Source organism: Apaloderma vittatum, unplaced genomic scaffold (assembly GCF_000703405.1).
Source record: "Apaloderma vittatum isolate BGI_N311 unplaced genomic scaffold, ASM70340v1 scaffold4303, whole genome shotgun sequence".
Lineage (NCBI taxonomy): Eukaryota > Metazoa > Chordata > Aves > Trogoniformes > Trogonidae > Apaloderma > Apaloderma vittatum.
Genome location: NW_009706318.1, coordinates 146699 through 164658, shown reverse-complemented (window position 1 = coordinate 164658; position 17960 = coordinate 146699). Strand labels below are relative to the sequence as shown.

Below are 17960 nucleotides of genomic sequence, written 5' to 3'. Positions count from 1 at the left end.
GTTCTATGTAGTGTTTTGTACTTGTATGGAGGGAGGAAAGATGAAGAAGATAAATGACAGCTGCTCATTGAGTTCAGTGAGCGAAGTTTCTTTTGGCCAGTCTTCTACTTAATGCTGGATAGGCAGTTCCCTGAGACAGTCATTTCAGTAGATGTTAATATAGTACAGAGGCACTGAAGAACATAATTCTACCAGGTCCAGACTTTAGACACAGAAAATGTGTAGCATTACAGACTTAAAAAAATTGTCAGCATCTAGTTGATGGAAGAGGGGCTTCTTAAAATCTGAGTATGGAGCTTCTTCCCCCTCATTCCTAAACTGAGGGAGTGTGCAGAAGAGGTGCTAAAAATTTGTATCACTGAAATTAATGATTTCTGAAGCAGGAAAAGAATACTTTCATGTCAGGTATTTGAATATTTGGTAACTATATGATCAGTTAGAGGATTAATAATTTGTTTAGATCAATGATTTTGTTATCATTATCAGTATTCGAGAACACATTATCTAATTAAAAAAATGGTTGAAAACATAATATTGCAGTTAGGTGAATGTACAGATTAGAGAATTTGATGTTCACCCCCTACCCCATTCCTGATAGGTTATGTATTTTTGAAGAATCTACATGCAATTAATTTATATCAGCCTTTCTAGTTTGATAAACTGTAATACTGTGTGCTGAAGAAGACAGGTGTTTAACCGACCAACAAAATTTTGTAAACATGAGGGATAAGTGATTTTCTTGCTCACTTATTGTACAGGTTAAATAATGCTAAAGCTTGCAGTTGGATTTTAAAATACTAACACACTGTTTTACTTAAAATAATCTTGGATTTCTAAAATACTAATTACGTAAAATATTTAGAAAAAATTGGTAAGAGTTGTTTTTATTTCAGAAAGCGAATCTGGCAGTGAAAGTGAGAATGAAGATAAGGAGGAAAGCACCGATGATGAGAGTAGTGGGAGTTCCTCTTCCAGTGGAGATTCAAGTGAAAGTGAATCAGACAGCAAAGAAAGTCTTGCAAAGGAAAGGTCTAGAGCTGCTACTGAAAGGTAGATATGCATTTGTATGGTTTTAATTTTTTGTGATTAAAGCAGTCTTTCTGTAAACAGTTTGCCAAGCCTTTCATTATGCTTTTTTGGGGATTGTATTGGCCAAGGAGTGCTGTCTTCTGTTTTAGGGTCTGCCAGTAATATACATTGTATTAACTGGGTTAATATTTTCATTAATCAGACTACTCTTATGTTTGGAATTAATTTCTGACTTCAGTAAAATCTTGGGTGGCTTTCTGAAAATTGATGTAACCTTGGGAGGCTGAATAAGTGATCAAACAGTTGTGCGAAACACTTAATTACCTTTTGCAGCAATTTTGCTGAGAGCTAAAATTAAGTCCTTCAACACTTTGCCATTATGTAACTAAGACAATTGATTTTTCTAAATAATGTTATATTAAAAAGATTATGATCCAAATATTAGAGGCAAGGACTGTGAAGGGAAACGGTCATAAGATATTTAAGTGTTAGCGCTTTTTAAGATTGCCCATTATCAACAGCATTATCATGTATTAAAGTATCATTAAAATTTTGAGTAATTGGGGCTAATACCTTGGATTGTGTGAATCTGTTTCTTCCACTGCTGTCAGCAAGTGGCCTCCGCAGACATGATCGCCCTTTACTCTGTAGTCTGCTGCCAGCTCACTTGATGAGTTTGCAGCTCAGCTCAGTCGTGGCTGACAGCGCTGATTGGGGCGCAGTACGCACTCTGCTCCTTTTATTACAGACAGTAATTAAAGCAGCTCGCCTTGCCACTTCCATAACAAACACAGCATAATGCCCTAATTATGACTTTATTAATTTAAGTCAGGATTTAATGATTTTAAAAGTGATTTATATTGTTTTTCCTGTTCAGAACAAATGAAATCTGTAGGTTAAATTAATACAGGCTTTTCATCATTGCAAAGTTAAAAAGCTAGTTACCAGTAAATTCTTTTCATTAGAATAACATCTGAAATTTTAAGCAATAAGGTAAACAATGATTACCCACCACAACTGGCTGACGTATACGATAAAGTAACATTTTTAATCTTCAAATCTAGTTTTAAAGATCAGCTAAAGATAAATTGTTGAAAAAATCTTCATTTATATAATGGATTCACAGTAACTTATTCAACTGCAGCTTCTGTTCAGTGGCAAGGAAGGAAATGTAGGTAACTTCGTCAGTAGTTGTTATGTGTCATGAAGAAAAATCTTAACTAGTATGCACTAGTTAATTTTTATGTTTAGGTTATTGACCTCAAACTTAAGTTTTTTTAATATTGTATGTTAAAACATAATTTTGATACTATGTATTTTTTCACCATGATTTTAACAATCAGGTGTGCTACGTTAGACTGTTTTTGTGAAGTGTACTCTTGTTTAATTTTTTGCTTTGCAAGCTACAAGTTTGCTGCTTTCAGAAAAAAATACTTTTGACTAAATTTGAGGGGTTGATTTCAACTTCAGTTATATGGGTAGGCGTTATTAGCATGGTTTAAATGTTAATACTGATTTTTAATGATTCTGATTAAACTTGATTTAGGCAATTCAGTCTTGGAAGTTCTTGGGAGGAGAAAGGCATTACTGTAGCTATTTTCCGTTCTGTTATTTAGATTTTTCAATTCCCGTTCTCTGTACTTTTCGCTTCTAAAAACACTATCTCAAACAGTAATGCAGCATAGTACATTCTTTTGTATTGCTCCTAAAGCTAAGCAAAGGGACTCTTAATACTTGAGTGATCTGGATTTGTTTAATTATTGTTGACCCTGTTACCCTTCAAGCACTTTAGTAACCAGTTTATTGTCTTGGGGAGGAAGCTGAATCAGGTGGTGTTTGAAACACCTGATGTGGAAGTATAAAATGGTTGCTTGCAGATCCAAGAACAGAGGGGTTTTTTCAATATGCAAAACTAATTTATCTGCTTCCTAACAACTGTTAGAAAACAATTTTCATTTCTAGATAGTAACTCCCTCTGAGACAAAAGGGTAATCTACTAATCGGTAGTTACACTGTTATTAGAAGCGAACAAGGCAGATTTTAATAACATTCAGTAGCTGTTAGCGCAGAGCAACATAATCCAACATTGCCAGGGTGAGCAGAACCTCACTGTGTAAAGAACAGTGTCTCCGAAGTCCATTAGTTGTAAGGTACTCAATATGACCAAAGATGTCATAGCTCTTCTGTATAAATACTTTAATGGGTTGAAATAATTGTAGATATTATAGGTCTTGATTCTAGGTGTTTTGGTTTAGAAGAATTAACAAAGGGATAAATTCAGTGCACTGACTTTTTTTTTTTTTTAAAGCAATGTTACTTTGCAAGAACATCTTGAAACTCATCTTAATAGTAGGTGCAGTAGTCTGAAGGTTTCTTTAAAGAAAAGGATGTCTGCACTTTCTGCGATGTCAGAAGTTTGATGCATGGAAATAGTATTTTTAATCTTTAGTATGTTCAGACTTTTTTTGACTGTTTCTCTGGTTCAGATTATATGTGATGATTTATTGTGTAATGTGATAGAACAGTTTTGTGTACCCATAAATAAACTACTGCTTCTGCAGTCTCAGATGAGTTTTCTATTATGAAGACTTAGACTTCATACTGTCTTAGAACTCATTTAATGCAACTTTGAAATGTTAATGTAGGATATTGTCTAGCAGACTCCTTTGATGGTTTTACCTGTCTCTTATTTTTTTTTTCAACATATAGTGATTCAGAGGATATTAAAAAGAAAGCAATGGAGATCTCCAAACAGAGAAGCAAATCCAGTTCTTCTGATACAGAGTCCATTTCAACAGATGAAAGTCTATCAGAATCTAAGTCAGAATCAGACTCTAAAAGTGACTCTGAGTCTGGAAAACCTAGAAGTGCTGCCTCTAATAAGGTAAAACACTGTTTTTTTTCAAAAAAAGAAACAACAACTATAAAATATTAAAAGATGCATATAATCACATATACATGTTTGTTTCTATGGAAATGGAGATGGGTAGTGATTTTATGGATATCTAAAAATACAATTTATGAAAAAAAGATCTGACCTTTCATAAAAAACACAATCCCCAAATGGTTTGACAGTTTAAGCAAGTAAGATTATTTTATAATGAAAAGCATATTTTAGTTTTAATTCTGTTATATTTTTACTCCAGATAAATAAAGAATAATAAAGCCTATTTACATTACTGTTATACTGATGAAATCATAGCACATGGGTAGTTCACAAAAATTTGGGATTACTGGTATATTAAAGTTAAACTACCAGAGACCTAGGTATGACAGGAAGCAAAATCAAGAAACAAATGTTAGTATGTTGTTTCTTAACAGTTTGAAGATGTTTTAGTAGAGCTACTCGCTTTGTTTTAAAATTCCATGTTAAAATCAAGAATAGTGCAGTTAATGCATCTCTAGTTGAGGTGTATACACAAATTAGTAGAATTAATATTCTTAATGAGTAATCATTTTTTAATTTGTGTTTTATTGAAATAAAGCTTACAAAGGACTCTAGTATTTCAGATTGTATTAGCTTTCTTACAACGTTTATGAAGTAAATAGCATTGTGTTCAGCTATGGGGTCCCCAAGCGTAAGAAGGACATGGACCTGTTGGAGTGGGTCCAGAAGGAGGGCCACAAATATGATCAGAGGGCTGGAGAACCTCTCCTGTGAGGACAGGCTGGGGGTATTGGAGTTGTTCAGCCTGGAGGAGAGAGGGCTCTGGAGAGACCTTATAGCAGCCTCCCAGTACCTGAAGGGGGGCTATAAGAAAGCTGGGGAGGGACTGTTTACGAGGGTCTGTAGTGATAGGATAAGGGACAGTGGTTTTAAAGTAGAGCAGGACAGATTTAGGTTAGACATTAGGAAGCTCTTTACTATGAGGGTGGTGAAGCACTGGCACAGGTTGCCCAGGGAAGTTGTGGCTGCCCCCTCCCTGGAAGTGTCCAAGGCCAGGCTGGATGAGGCTTTGAGCAGCCTGGTCTAGTGAGAGAGAGGTGTCTCTGCCTATGGCAGGGGGATTGGAAACAGATGATATTTAAGGTCCCTTCCAACCCAAACCGTTCTATGATTTTATGAAGTAGCAGTCTTTCAAACATGTCTTTTTTTAAATTGGATTCAGAAGTGTGTGAAGGTGCAGAAGTGTTCAACAGAAGTGTTCAACTTACATTCATATGTAAGTTAAGTTTTAATTGCTTACCTTAGTGAAGAAAAAGAGGTTAAAGTTCATTATATTCAAGCTAGCATCATAGAACTGAAGCTAATAGCATAAATTGGTTTCTGTTTCTCTACCTCCTTTCATTTTAAAAATAAATAAATGAGGAACTTCACTCTGAATATGTTAAGGTAGAAGAGTAAAGGAGTTTCTGAAACCTATTTTCTGTTGTCATGGTTTAAGCCCAGCCAGCAACTAAGCACCACACAGCCACGTGCTCACTCTCACATGGTGGGATGAGGGAGAGAATTGAAAGAAAAAGGTAGAACTTCGTGGGTTGAGATACTATTTAATGGGACAGCACAAAGAGAGAAGAAGTAATAATAACCATAGAACTAGTAGAAGAAGTTGTAAAGTGAGTGATGCACAATGCAATTACTTGCCACCTAGAACCAATGAGTTGCTTTTGCGAACCCTCCTTCCCTGGACAGCTCCCTCATTTAAATACTGAGCATGGCATTATAAGGTATCACATGTCCCCATAGCTAGTTTGAGTGAGCTGTCCTGGCTGTGCCCCCTTTCAGCTTCCCGTGAAAATAAACTCTATCCAATCCAAACCTAGGGTACCTGTTATCAAATATTTTCTTTCTATATATTTTATTAAAAAAATGAAGTGTAGAATTGTAGCTCAGAAGTTTCCATTTTAAAACTGATACGTAATTTTGAAAATTAGGTAATCCTTTGATGAATTTTAAATTAAGCCAAGACATTTCATTCAGGACCCCTGTATAGATTGCTGAGTAGTCGAAGTAGACATCGTTGCATTTGATGCAGTTGCAGAAGCTGGTGAACAGGTGTGCTTTTAGCTGCTAAGAGGGAAGGCTATATTTTTTTGAAGCTGTTTTGATATGCGTGTCCTTTAATTGAGGAGGTAAGGCTCTCTGTGCTGTACATGGTCTTTGTTTTGTAACTCTATAGGTTGTCCTAGGAACTCTGAGTTTTAACCTTAATTTTTAATCTATTTCCATCTTCTACCAAGTAGAACAAAAGATGAAATGAGACTGCAGCATTTGAGAAATGAAAGCTTGTTTCCATGGGTTTATCATTGTTTCCTGCCCAAATACCACACTGGGTAACACACCTCTGTCAAAAATTTTTATACAGAAGCCAAACTACCAACTCTTGCTGAAAAATGGTTGCACAACGAATTTAACCTAAATCCTCGCAGAATAAACTCCTTTGATGCTAAATGGGACGTGAATTAGATCTAAGAGTTTGTAGATTCTCATCTCTGCACAGTATTTTTTCACCAGAAAATAATAGGTACTCTGACTTGCTTGGTTCTGAGCAGCCACTGCAAAACCATATTCAAACATCGATTTCTTCTCTCTGCTGCTTTTGTCCATTTTTTCTCAGGATATCAGCACCCTTATTCATTATTTCTTTCACTGCAGTTATCTAAGCTGTTCTGATCCTTTCACAGGATATGCAAGGACAGGACTAGTAGCATAAAGGAGCTTTTTGTATTTTAAAACAGCGGTCGGGAATGTGTGAAGTGAAATGTACTGCATAATACAAGAATCAGAATGTCCCAAGAATCTGGGGATTGTCTTTTCTGAATTCAATGAAAAATTGTCAAGCCCTTGGATTTTAAGCAGAGAGGAAGGATGTTGCAGTAGTCCTGAAGTCTTGCTTGATTAAGAGGCACCTAAAAAAAATGTATTAGGAATAAAAAGTGTTTATAAGTAATTGACAGAAGACTTGATCAAAAGGGTAGAACTGAAAAACTGCAAAGCTTTTAAACATCGCTAAAATATTAAAACAAGTAGTCTTTTTCACTAAGAAATTAGCACCTTTAAGGTAAGGGCAACAAGCTATGGCTGATGGACTGTCAACAGCAACGGTCATGTGTACAGAAGACATGTTAATTTAGTACTTCTGAACACAGAGGTCTGTTTCGGTGTGTTTTATTTATCTCTAGAACCTGCCTGATACTTTCTGATACTATGTTATATTCAGAAGTGTCATTGGATGAGGAGATTAGGGGCAGAAACACAAGTATTTTTTCTTAAAGGTGATTGTTACGCTAAGTGGCTTACTAGATTTTTTTGAGAAAGACCATGTGATGATATGTGGAGCTAATTAATGATAACCTAGATAAGATCTTCCAAGCTGGAAATAAAAGCAAATGTTAACAAACTTTAAGGAACATTATAGATAAAGTCTCATATAGAACACTTGTATCAAGGTACATTCCACAAGAACCACCTGTGTTTATTTTATTTCCAGAAAAAACTTGTAATTTTATGCTTCCTACCTGACTTCTTTCAGGCCACACAGGAAGCAGATCTTTTCAGTCAGGTTCTCAGAAATGCATGATTGTATTCTGATAGATTTTTATTGGAAAAGCTATTGCTTATATTATTCTGCTGCAGGGTAATTCTTAATTTGGTCAGTGTGTATGAGGAGATGTTTTCCTTGGATTTCCTTTCCTTTTAAATAAAACTGAAAAGATTTCCTGAAATACACACTGATAAGAGGAATAGTTAGTAGGCTCCATTTTTATAGTTTATCAATTTCCACATGTTACAAACTATGTTATATAGCTGTTGTTTTGGGTGGTCCTTACCAATCTATATATTTTGTTGGCTACTGTTGCTATGTTCAGCAGAATTTTCATAATAAAAGGGTTCTGTAACACTCACATGGAAGCATACATCGTTAATTTGTGCATGCATCAGTGCATTTGGGAGGATTAAAATAGGTTACAAAAAACTTCAAATTATTTTTCCTAAATATATTATTATTGCTTTAAAATTTTTTCTCTCGAATCATTTTGAAAAAGCTGTTGTGTTTGCTGTAATTGAGCTGCAGTGAATAGAAGAGTCAGTCTCTTGTACTGCAGTGTTTATCTATTTTGAAATATCAAGTTTGAGGTGTTCAAGTACATATTATACTGTAAGCAGAAATACTGTAGAGTAAAATGCAGATTTGAGGATGATTCATGTATAAGTAGGTGTCTCTACAACAGGATTTTAAAATCAGTTTCTCTTGATCTCCTTGTACAATACAGTCACTCAGCTGTTAAAAACCTGATCCACTATTTAAAAAATATACAAAAACAAATTGTCTATCTTTCTGCCTGATCTCTTTTCAAGTGCTAACACAATGGAAACAGTGGGTGATCTGTCAATGCATTTGGATTGTCAATGATGGTTTTGTATAAATATTGGGAGGATAAGAAATAAAATTCACACAGCAAAATATGATTTCATCTGCCTTTTCTCTGCAGCTGCATGGTTCATGCTGCGGTGTGAAATTCTCATTTTACACACTTTGCAGGCGGAGCACATGAATTATGCATTGAGCAAGAGAAATCTCCTGCTTCAAGTCCTATATGCATTTACCAGGTTCTATCTCTATTACCAAGATGAATTGCAAATGGAGAAATATTTGATGGAATATAGCTTAACTTCTTTGTTTAGTATTCCATTTTTCTCATAGTGGGCTCTCTTGGTAGGAAACTGTTTGGGTTATATTGTAGACATACTTTTAAGAAAAAAAAGATGAAAAATTATGTTAGAGAAATGCCGGAAACGTCAGAGCCTTTTTATTGTATTGATTTGGAATGCAAAGCTTTTTTCATTCAATAGAAATATCTGTTGGTAGTGTTTCTTGCAGTCATTGGCTATTTATTTTTCAAAAGAAAGCCAATCAGTTTTCTTTTCGGGGAAAAAACAAATTATAAAAAATTGCACTTGTAATAGGCAAGATCCATAAAAATAGATTTCCTCAGTGGTTGGTACATAATTGCATGCAGTTAATATATATACCCATATATAGAGATACACATATAAATACAAAAAATATTTGTATGTTTGTGTGTGTGTATATAGGATGCATACACACACATGCAAGTAGCTGACTATTTACTTCAGCTTGACACACTTGAATGAAACAGAAAATAAGACGGGATCATACTTTAACGTTAACTTTATCTTGATTTAGTTATCTGATTTCCAAGATGGTAGGGTAGTTTTTGTTTGGTTGTTGTCTTGTGGTTTATTTGTTTGTTTGTTTGTTTATTCCACAGTAAACTGATGTCCTTACACAGAGTATTCCTATAAAATGTGCAGTAGAAGTTTTTCTTTCCGTGTAATTCTGTATTTGTGCCTTACCATAGAAAATTTTTGTTTTATTTTAAAGAAATAAAGTCTCTTGAAGGTTTTTTCCCCATTTTAAAAAATAAATTACATAGTAGATTCAAAATAATATCAATGCTGAAATGCATTTTATCTTATAAAATTACAGATTGACCTTTTTGATTTGCATTTACTAACTGCTTCAGAATGGCAAAAGAAATACCAGAAAAACAAACAGAAATATACTATCAGTGTTACTTCTGACTCAGAATGTTCTATCTTAATTGTCTTCAGTGAACAGATTAACAGTAAGAGGTTTTCTTGGCTCTGACTCCTAATTTTTTTAAACATCTTGACCTAGCAATGCTGCCATTGGCAGAACTGAAGCATATTCAAAATTCTCATCCTTATGCTCTAGCTGTTCATGTGGGTGAGCCACTTTTTCTAGGCTTTCATTGGCTTCATAGTAAAAGGGAATGCAAATATAGAGCTCTTACTGAATATAATCTTTGAACTTTAATCATAGTTGAAGATAGAACTGTATGTTATGGATAAGTGGGTTAGGAAGTAAAAAGTTCAGAATTTGTGGGTATATTTTTTTATATATGTATTTCCATTTTGTTCAACCATTTTCTCTTTTAGTATGTTCTGGTGTCTGAACAGTTTGTAGTTTAGCAAATATTTGAGACAAATAGTTTATAGTAAAAGTATTACAGTTAACAGCTAAACTCCTGATTCAGGGTTAAATGTTCACCAAATGGTGCTCTAAAAAGACTTGGAAATCATTAAAGAATTGTCATGAAATTGTTTCTCTGGCACTTCATAGACATAAGTAATTTAAGTAGAACCTGTGGCCTATGGAGTATAATACTTAGCTTTATTTAAAAAATTGCCCATAAAGACATTGGAAGAGAAAAATAAAGTCTGCTAGTTGGTACCCAAATGGAACTCAGGAGAGTGGGTTCTGAAGCAGAGTCCCTCACTAATTCTGGGCAAGGCGTGTAAGGAATGGAACAACATTAGTGCCTTTTAAAAGTTATTTTGTAAAATTGCCTTTATCCAGAAGAGTTTTGCGTTTCAGATAAATCAGCAATAGTAGAAACTCAAGTATCATAGTGATAATGACCATTGAAGTATGGTGATTTTAAAATAACTTTAAAAATAGTGGCTTCCATTCTTTGTCCACAAGATTCTTCTCCTCCCAGGTTATCTACAGCAGATCTATAATGATCACATAGGTGAATACTATCTATCTGAGCTGTGGGGCTTTGGAAGAAAATTTTGAGCCATGTCATTTTGTCTCAAGTCAAGTCTGATAGTCATTAACATTAACAGCTTCAAAATAGTGAGAACATTAGCTAGTTTCTTCCATGTCCTTCAGGGACAACCTTGGCATTTCTTCCAGCACTGGAAAAATAGAGACTTGGCATTATTGTTAGCTTGCAACTGACTATGAGACTGAGGGAATTAGAAGGAATGCACCTTTAAAAAGAAGGAGTCATTTTATTCTACAGTGATAGTCAAAGAACGTTTAGCTGCTTTCTGAGAAGTATCCAAGCTCCTATAGGAATTTGTATCCTGAGTGCCAAAAGAGACTCATAGCTTGCAAGAAATACCCAAGAAATGGAGGCTCAGATGGTTATATGGTGTTTTACTGATTTACTGAGACATATTCATCAGAAAAGATAAAAGGATAGTTTATGTATTTGGCTGTCATGTGCTGTTGAAGAGGAGAATGGTAAACTAGAAGGTTCACAGAACTGTGACTCCTGGAGAGACTACGTTACAGTTTCAAAAAGACTACGTTTCAGTTACTTGCAATAACTTGGGTAGTGATCAATGTCTGAAGGTCTAAAAGCAATTGACAAATTCTCTAAAAGAACAACTAAAACTAAGCCTTCTGTCTGATGAGCAAGCCAAGAGAGAGCAGAGGCAGAAGTAGATCGCCAGCCAATCCAGACAAAGGGTGCATAAGAGTGGACAGGAATAGCGTGATGACAAACTGCCTGATGAGCACCCAGCAGGTAATGTGTCCAGGTTCTGGCTACATTTAAAGATCAATCCTTTTTACTAAACCACTCTAATTGGAATCAGTATTGAACTGTGACACACTAAATTCTGTCCTCAATCATCACTGTCTAGACATTTTCTGTAGGTATGACCAACACTAACTCTCACTAAGTTTGTTTAGAACTTTTTATTTAGTTCTACTGAAATAAATTTTGTTGACATACTCCGTTTGCCATGTCACTGAGATAACTCTGTTACTGCTGTACTCTTTAAAGTACTGCCAGTCCTTATTATTAAAACTCCCCTCAAGGCTTAAAACTGAAACTTTGTGACAACGGTGAAGTAAAATCCCAGTAGATGATGCAACAGGATTTCATACTCTAGATAAATGCAACTAACACTACTTTCTTATTAAATGGATTTGGTCATGTTTTTCATACAGAAACAGAAATGCTAATAGATAAGACTTTTGTCTTAAAAAAAAAAGAAAAAAAAGCATTCTCTGTTTTGATGGTCTCAACAGAAGTGTCTGATCTATCACCTGAAGTTTTTCTTTGAGTAGCAACTGTTATTAAATGAAGATAATGGGTTTCAGAGAAGTAAACACAACTCAAATGTGGGGATTAGGTTCAGCTGTAGAAGTCTTTCTCACTAGGTGAATACTCTAAATGCTGACCCCTGAAAATATGTTTTTCTTTTACAGCAGAGAAAATACACTTTATAAAGTTATTAAATACTTTTCTTTTGCCAATATGTTAAAAAATGAAATATTCACGTATTTTGACAGAAAGAAGAAAAACCAGTTCAAGATAGAAAAGCTCCAAATAAACAAGATATGCTTCTTTTAGATTTAGATGATTGTAAGTATCTTGATTAAAGTCTCATTTTTCCCATGGCATAAATTCAATTGAGTTAATTCAATGAATTTTAAATGTCTGAAACACCAATTCTTTTATCATACCAGCTTCGTGACCCCCCAAGAAAAATTGCTTAGACTATCAACTTATTTTTAAGCATAAATATTACAATGTGTGGATTTGGTTTAGAACTGTGAAATAGTTTCAAAGTTTAAAATGTATTGGTATGTAAAATACTAATTTTGAGGATTTTTCTATGTCTGGACTTGAATTTCTGTTGAACTGGGCTTTTTTTGTTAGATGTCAATGGATGTTGCTTGTATGACATCTGTGCAGCTTGTGAACCAATTGTGGTACTTTAATAAGATACTAAAAATCACAGTTTTGAAGAACAGATTAAAATGTAGTCTTGGAAAGGTAGAGCAGAGCTGGCACTGATTGTTGGCTATGCTTTGTAGCGCCATTCTTCAAGTGTACTTCTATAGGTGCAACACGTCAGTATGCGCTTTGCACAGAACTTGCATAGTAAGGGTAAAATAAAGGAAAAACTGGGAAAGGAGGATAAATTATTTTTAGTATTAGTAACATGGTCTATATATATACTAGTTTTATTTATATTTTCTTTGTTTATTTTGTATATTGGGTGGCTGTATATCTGAAAAAGCAGTCTTCTGCCGTTAAGAAACATATATGCAGGGATGAAATAATTAGACCAAGACATAAAACCTTTTTAAACTTAATGAAAAGAGCCCATTGTCTTTCCCAGTATATTTTTTAAATCAATTGTCATTTTACTTCTAGTCTGTCATGTGACAACTCCTGTGGCAGTTCCTACAGTCACTGTTTTGCCGGCAAGTTTAGCGGCAGACCTAGAGGGATTAAGCCTGTCGAGTTCATCAGTCATTGATGTAAGTAGCCTTTAAAAAATGGGGAGTGTGTATGTGTGTCTTAATTCAAGCATTTCACATGGTTTTGAAGCAGTCGTTATAAAGTGCAGTTTTTTTAAAGGTCTTATGTGAAGTTCTGATTTACATGCAAATCTAGCAGCTTTTTTTTGATCTATAATTATTACATTCTGAAATATGGAGAAAAGTATGAATATTGCATGTCTGAGAAGGATGCCTTGAGGGATTTTAAACCTCTTTTAGTCTGACTTTTTCTCTGCCTCATGGAAACTTTAATTCAGAAATTAATAATCCAAACTGTACACATCTTTCAAATCATGTAGTTGCTACACTATCAAAAATAAACTACAAGAAAATCATGTACCTGTTAATTCTTAGCCTGTCTGTTTACCATACATGCCTCCAATTATGACGTTTTGCTACTTGGAAGTAATTTTTCATGAGTAGACAAAGCATAGCCCCGGGGTGCAAATAAAAAGGTATAGATTTACAATCAGTGGTGTATCACTATGTGTCATGATTCATTCTGTTAGTGCTTTCTGCTTTGTAGCACTTTCCATTAGGGAATCTCAAAACTATAGGTATAATTAAGGTTAGCAAAGTCATAGAGGTAGAGGGCATTCCTTTGTTAGGAGAAAGGATAGTAGTTAGTGGTGTTCTTTTTCGGTTGGGTTTTTTTAAGTTATTTTGTGTGTCCAATAGGGATTTGTAATAAGGAATTGTAGCAGTACAATACAGGATACTCACTCTTGTAAGTGACCAAAAAAAATACCAGAGTAAGGGGCATTTTTTAGCTTAGCCTTGTTCCTAATGAGGCCGGTGTATAGAACGTTCTCTGCAACTTCAATAATTTCTGATTATGTGCTGGATTTGCAAAATCAAATACTTCTTATGTGCATGAATGATTGTCCTCAAGAAATAAAATATTTTAGCTGATGATTCAGTTCCATGTTTACAGGCTTTGAATTTGTTGTTGAAAAGGTAGATTTTCAGATAATGTGTTGGATGTTAGCCTTATCTAAGATTATGACACAGTTTAAATTTCAAGCAGAGCAGTAATAGGTCGTCACTTTATGTGTCGTGTAGTCATTTACGTGGCACAGGGCTTGAAAAGGCGGGAATTCCCTTCCATGTCATTTTGCAGTGCGGTATGCAGTGTTACGTGGCAAGCCTGAGTTTAACTACAACTGTTTCGTTATTTCCCTGATTGCAATCCCGCAATTGTTTCTTTGTCACTGTTTATGACTTTGACAGCTCAAAATACAGGCAATCATCTGCTTTCCTAGCTCTAAGTTAGCTTAAGCATGTCTTTGCTTTACTTCATTTTTATCATCTTTGATCCTTCAGAAAGGAAGTTTGAGCTTGAAGTTGTAGGCTGAACAGCAGAAAAGTTCTGCATGAAAGGATTGATTCTCCTAAATGCCTCTTTCTTGGTGCAGCTGAGTCCCTGGTAAAACATGGAACCACTAAAGAAGCTGGAACATTTCCTCATAATCCCTGCTTTGGAAAAAAACCACAAATCATATAAGAAAAGCCAAAATCATATGAGAACCAATTGGTGGTGCCTGGGTAGTGATTACATGTTTCCTGTTTTCATATCTAAGCTCAACTCTCATTGCTGTTGATAATAACTTCAGATTTACATTGCAGAGCTTTGTGCACCAGGAAGCTACAAAAATTGAACTCCGAGGTTAAAAATTGTTCTTTTCAACAATTGTATTGTAAAAGGTCTTGCATGCAAGTAGTTAAATAACTATTGTCACATGTTGATCAGCACTATCAGGTAATTTTCTAAAAATGAAAATATGAAAACGGCTTTTAAGACTTTGTGAGGGAATGTCCCTCTTAAAATAGTATTTTCAATTTAGTCTGAGGTGACTAATTCTGAAAACAAGGAGCATAGTTGTCATACTTCAGAAAACTTTTTCTTCCTTCAATTGGAGAGAAAATGAATTTAACTGTAGGGCACATGCCAAACTAACAGTGAGAAATTAATTTATTACTAGGCAATGGAGAGCATGGAGTAAAAATAGATAAGTACAGTATATGACCCTAATATCAAAGAAATGTAGCAGCCACTTATCTTGGAATATGTCAGGCAGTCTATTATTCAAATCATTCAGCACTGTAATTTCATACAGCTTTTAGAAAACTTATAACTCCAAATTCATAGCTACTGAACATAATAGAAAGCATAAATACAAGAAAGGTTTTCAGTAATGGTATGGGTCTCTTAAACCTACAAAACCAAAATATTCTTGAATAGAAACTACAGTACACAACCTGATGCTTTGTCCTGTGGCTCATTTGTTTTTATTATTCATGTTTACCTATAGCACATTTTCCCCTCATACGAACGCACACATGGATATTGTAATTTGTTCCAGGAAAAACAAAATTCTCTTGTAGTGTATGGATAACATTCTTCTAACTAGTGCAAAACATAGTAAATCCTTCCACATACCTCTCTGCCCTGGTACATCTTTAGATGGTTTAAGCAAACCAGGTAACTGAGGTCACCAGAGGCTATTTTGTGGCTTTTCAGGGTGTGTCAGACCTAAGTGCTGTGTTTGGAGTTGGTTATGTTTTAAATGGATGTATTTGGAGGCTTGAAAGATACTTGAAGATGCAGTGCCAATGAAAAACAGGAGGCAAGAGAGTGCTGCAAGCTGCAGGTGTAAAGCGATTATCTGAAAACACTGGAAATGGGTGTTGTCCCCTAAAGGGAGGTTGTAAGGTGAGAGAAGAGGGAATTGAAAGCAAAACTCATGAATGACATAAGGACAGGGAGGGTTATAACCTGATGCAGGAAGCAATATTTTGAGCAGAAATGGTGAGAGGAGGAGGAGGAGAAGAGCTGTGGTATTAGAGAGAAAACAAGGAGAGGAGTGATCATCTGTCCCTACCCGTCACACAGCTCATGAGAAAGAAAGCTAAACCAATCTCACTAGGATTTTAGAGGGTAAAAATTTTCAAGCAACTGCTCTCCTATATGTGTAGAGCCCTGAGTGTGCTGCATATTATAATAATAAAATTAGTGAGAGGAAAATACTATTTTGGTAGCAAGAAATTTGTTATGATTCACAACCGTGTTAGTACAAGGGAGAGTTGACAGCCGAATATGAGCTTTGATGATAGCAGCAGGTGAATGGGGCAAAAACCGTCTAGAAGTCTGGGCTGAGTTGAGTTGGATTTGAGGAGAGAAGATTGTTTCCCCTGCCCCAAATAGAGGATAATTTGGGGGGAAAAAATCAACGGTGAATAAGAGAAGTTCATGATAAAAGCATGTAGCAAAAGATGGAAAGGTCTTGTAGTGAGGAGGTACTTAAAAATATCTGATGCAATAATTTTGTATTGCTCTTCGTTATGGTGTGTATGGAATCATTGGCCTAATTGTAGGAGGGGTACTACTTTCTTACTAAGGTTTCATTCAGCTTGTTCGGTGTTCCCTTTATAGTAGTTATTACCAATGAAATGTTTTTATTGTTTCCTGCTCTTCAGAGCTCCACAAAAACTGATTAGGAAGGTAAGAGTAAATCATGTTGTTTTCTGTCTCATGTCTTCTACAGAACTTTTGACCGAGATCCACTTTGAGAACTTCTTCAGAGTGGTGATGCATAGAGCAGAAATAATAGCTTTTGACAAAAGTCAAGGTCGAGCTGCAGACCTGTCAAACCAGGTGATAAATACATTTAATTTTAAATTGAGCACACTTAGAGAATTCCTTGAGATACAGTAAACATGAGCTCCCTCAATATTGAACCAGAGATATTTTCTGAATAGAACACTTTAAATGGTATTTTAATTTCTAAGTTTTTGAAGTAGCCTTTACAGGGGAAAACTTTCTTATTATTTAGGTTGCTTTATCCGTTTAGGCTGCTTCAAATTTCACTGTAGGAAGTGTTAAGACTGACTCCGAAGTATATTCTTTTTCTCTGTGAAGGATGTCTTCTTAGAATTACCAGGAACTCGACGATTGCAATAATGGGTTATATCATGGCTCTAGGCTGGTATGCAGCTGGCGGGTAAGATTAGCATGAGGTGCTTAAGAATTTGCAAAATCCTGCAGTAATGAAGTTAATAATATTTCTTTCAGTAGTTGCTCGTGTGCACCCAACTTGATGAGTTGTCTTTTCTCATAGCTTTATTAGCAGTGATCATTCTATAACTAGATACATTTAGCATTCATACAAGCTCTGGTATGAGTTTTTACTTCAGGAATGGCTATATCAGAAGAAATATTAACTTCTTAATGTCATGAAAGAGATGTAGTGCAGCCACTTGTGATAGCAGCAGACTGTGTGCGATGGTTTGACTAAATTCTTGGTACTGCTCTGCCTTATGTTGTCAGAGAGATTTTGATCGAGTAACATTGCTTTTTAAATAACTGTTACTGTATTTCTTTAAATATATGCAGTCCCTCTTGCACTTCTAAAATTAGGTTTCAGTATTAGCCACATCTGTTCTATTTTTTGTTTTGTTTTCTGTTAGGATGATGCAGGCTTCTGGTATTCCTGGTAGTTAATTTTTTGTTATATAGCTTACCATTTACCCTCCTGTTCTTCAGCTTTCTGTAAGAAATGTCTTATCTGTGTGGTGTCTCATCACAAGAGAGCTTTTTCTTTTCCATTAGGTGTTTTCATTATTCTTCTTCTCAAACTCACCTTTTAATATAGATTGAAACTGGGAAGGCTTGTTGGGGGCATGTGGAGGAGAGGAAGTGTGCCACAATTTAGTCTGCATGTATCCTATCCCTGTGTCTGCTTGTAACTTGTTCACATTGTTGACCACACTTGCACACTGAGCATAGATGTTGTTGGAGTTCTGCGTCACTTTTTCTCCTGCTTTGTTTCTTAAGATAGTGCTTTTTAAATG

At 35.3% G+C, this 17960-nt stretch overlaps 1 protein-coding gene across 1 annotated transcript in view; it reads left to right on the top strand.

Annotated features, from left to right (window-relative positions):
- Nucleotides 1-17960, top strand: part of AP3B1 (adaptor-related protein complex 3, beta 1 subunit) — a 96615-nt gene that overhangs the window by 34367 nt on the left and 44288 nt on the right. The window contains exons 11-14 of the mRNA XM_009865728.1: nt 894-1050; nt 3739-3913; nt 12111-12183; nt 12982-13088. Of these exons, the coding sequence (XP_009864030.1) occupies nt 894-1050; nt 3739-3913; nt 12111-12183; nt 12982-13088 (512 nt within the window). The remainder of the gene's footprint in view (nt 1-893; nt 1051-3738; nt 3914-12110; nt 12184-12981; nt 13089-17960) is intronic.